Here is a 2,708-nt window from a genome sequence, read left to right on the forward strand (position 1 = left end):
ACACCGGCCGGGCTCTCCCTCCTCCCCGCAGGGTGATGGAGCTCCTGCCGCCCTTCCAGCGCGTGGTGCAGCCCGAGGAGATGTGGCTCTACAGGAACCCCCACGTCGCCGTGGATCGCATCCCCGCGGTGCCCATGTTCGTAAGTGCAGCGCTGCCCCGCCGGCACTCCCGCACCAGTTCTAAAGTGCCTTGTTAAAGCGAAGCCGCCAGCTGCAGGGCTTGGCTTGAAATACCTGTAGCTCTTGATGCATGCTACCGAAAGGACCATCTATCAGTGAAAGCTAAATATTTACAGTCATTTTGTCATCTCCTTAGGCATTTGCATCTGCAGTTGTCTTTTGGGATTTTAACCAAGTTTATAAAGACTAGAGGGGCATTCTCATTATTCTTAGTACAGAATTTCACATCCAGATTACGCAGAGGATGGCGTCTCTCTCCCTGTCAGGGAATGTTCTGCATGAAAGCAGCTATATTCAGCAGAGTTCTGTTGTCATTTCATTGTGAAAATGTTTTCTCTAGGCACTGCCAAAAGGGTTTAATACAAACCTGTGAGTGTTGGGTTTTGGCAGGGGTTGTCTCCTCCTCCGAAGCAGGGGTGTTCTCCTCAGGTGCTGTGGCTCCTGACTGGGGCAAACACCCACTTTCTGAGCAATTGGCACGTGTGATTTTCTGCAAGGGGTGGGCATGAGCGTTAAAGGACAAAACCTCGGAGTAGTGTGTGAATGTGTTGGTGTAAAGCCAGGCTTCGGGGGGCAGCAGACTCCCTGGGAGCCTGTCGGACACCCTGGGCACATCCCAGGGCAAAATCCCACAGCCACTGAGGTGCTGGGAGTGGTAAATGGTTTTCTCTGAATCAGCAGCTCCCGTGTTTATTGCTGACAAGCAGCGAGGGTGCTGCTGACAAAGAGCTGACCCTTGTTCTTGCAGGGGTGGGGAGGGTTGGGGCGCTGTGGCTGGTGCTGTGAAGGGACACCCACAAGCAGGAGAGGAGGGAGCCAGCCAGAGCAGCACTTGCACCAGAGGTGCTGTCTGAGAGCTTGGGGACATGCTGGACTTTTCTTGGAGGAGAGGAGGTTCCCCTGCTCTGCTGAGTGGCCTGCAGAAAGGGAATTGTTAGTGCACAGCATTATTTATGCTGCCTGGGTGGGTTTTGTTTCTCATACCTCAGTACAGGCAACGTCCAGTGGCCCAAGGGCGTTTGTCTGTCGGGTGCTGCCACTGGGTGCCAACAGAGGGAATAGCCACGCTCAGGCTTGCTGCACAGACAGCTGGGGTTGGGTTTAGGAGCGTTTAAACCTGTTTCACTAACGGACACCGTCCAACAATCTTCTTGTCTCGCGGCAGTTCATCGCCTTTCTGTCTCCTGTGCTGGTCATTGTCCTGGCGAGGCTGTTCCTGCACGCCGACCGGGAGGACACGCGGGAAGCCTGCCTGGGTGAGCTCCTCCCCGCCGCGGAGAGCAGCGTCCGAGAGCAGCGCCCCCGGGGGCCTGCCCTGCCGCTGCGGCTGAGTCGGGCTCTCAGGGAGGAGTCCTGCACTCTTGCTGGGCACAGGCCTCGGGCCCGGGGTGTCAAAGCCGAGCTGTGTGGCTCCAGCTGAAGTCCGAGCACTGACAGGTGGGGATGATGCTGACGTGACCTCTCTGCTCTCTCCTAGCTGCCAGCCTTGCTCTCACCCTCAATGGGGTTTTCACAAACGCCCTGAAGCTCGTAGTGGGGAGGTGAGAAACTGTCTCATTCCTGGCTGTGCTGAGTGGGAGGGGAGGCAGTGCTAGAACTACAACAGCAGGAGCTAGGGCTGTAACCTCAATCTGGACAAGCTCAGCTTGGAATGAACGTGTTTTTCTAGCTGTAAAGGTGATTAAATATTAGAACGAAGGCTGGCAGGGATCTGCTGTCTCCAGGTGTCATTTGGATGAGGTTGTTGAGGCCCGTGTGGGGAGGATCTCTTTGGCAGTGGGTGGGATGGTTTCATCTCCCCAGGCCACGTGTTCAGCATGGCCAAGAGTTACCGGTGCTGAGCCACAGCCCGGGAGGTTTGCTCTGGGGTGACTGCAGCCTGAGCAGCTGGGGCACAGTGAGGCCACCCAGGAATTCTGTCCCTGTTTTGAAACTGGGTTGATTGGCTGGGCCAGGCTGGACGGGGAGGGTCAGCTCAGTGCTAATCCCTGGGGTAAGCAGAGCCCTGCCTGAGCAGCAGCATGCTGGCAAGGACACGGTGCCGTGGCGGGGCTGGGGCAGAGCTGGGCACCGTGCTCGGGCTGCCATTCCTCACAGGCCGGGTCTCGCCACCTTCCCTTTGCACAGCAGAGCTGTGTGAGGTGGCCGGCAGCCACCCTCCAGCCTGGGTGCTGGGAGGTCTCCTGAGCTGTGCCCTGTTCTCTGCCCTAGGCCCCGGCCGGACTTCTTCTACCGCTGCTTCCCGGACGGGCGCGCCAACGCGGAGCTGCTGTGCACGGGGGACCCCGGCCTGGTGGCCGAGGGGCGCAAGAGCTTCCCCAGCGGGCACGCATCATGTAAGCTTCCCATGGCCCCGACCCACGGCAGCCCCAGACAGAGAACTGTGGCGAGCAGAAGCCCTTGGGGAGGGAGCTCGGGTTTGCTTTCATGCACCCTGTGGCTTTGGCTGCAGTCATCGGCCTGTTTGGGGGCCCCAGCTTTCCCTTTAGGGTAAAAAAAGTAATCACAGAACCATAGAATGATTTTGG

General features: G+C 58.1%; 1 protein-coding gene across 1 annotated transcript; it reads left to right on the forward strand.

Annotated features, from left to right (window-relative positions):
• Positions 1-29: 29 nt before the first annotated feature.
• On the forward strand, positions 30-2,516 carry LOC103781079 (phosphatidate phosphatase PPAPDC1B-like; the record flags this gene model as incomplete). Its single annotated transcript, XM_008948782.1, has 4 exons — positions 30-140; positions 1,346-1,436; positions 1,658-1,721; positions 2,392-2,516. Coding segments are annotated over 4 exons (391 nt in total), but the record flags the coding sequence as incomplete, so codon positions are not given.
• Between the last annotated feature and the right edge of the window lie 192 nt (positions 2,517-2,708).

The sequence above is a fragment of the Merops nubicus genome, unplaced genomic scaffold, assembly GCF_000691845.1.
Source record: "Merops nubicus isolate BGI_N331 unplaced genomic scaffold, ASM69184v1 scaffold40511, whole genome shotgun sequence".
NCBI classification, from domain to species: domain Eukaryota; kingdom Metazoa; phylum Chordata; class Aves; order Coraciiformes; family Meropidae; genus Merops; species Merops nubicus.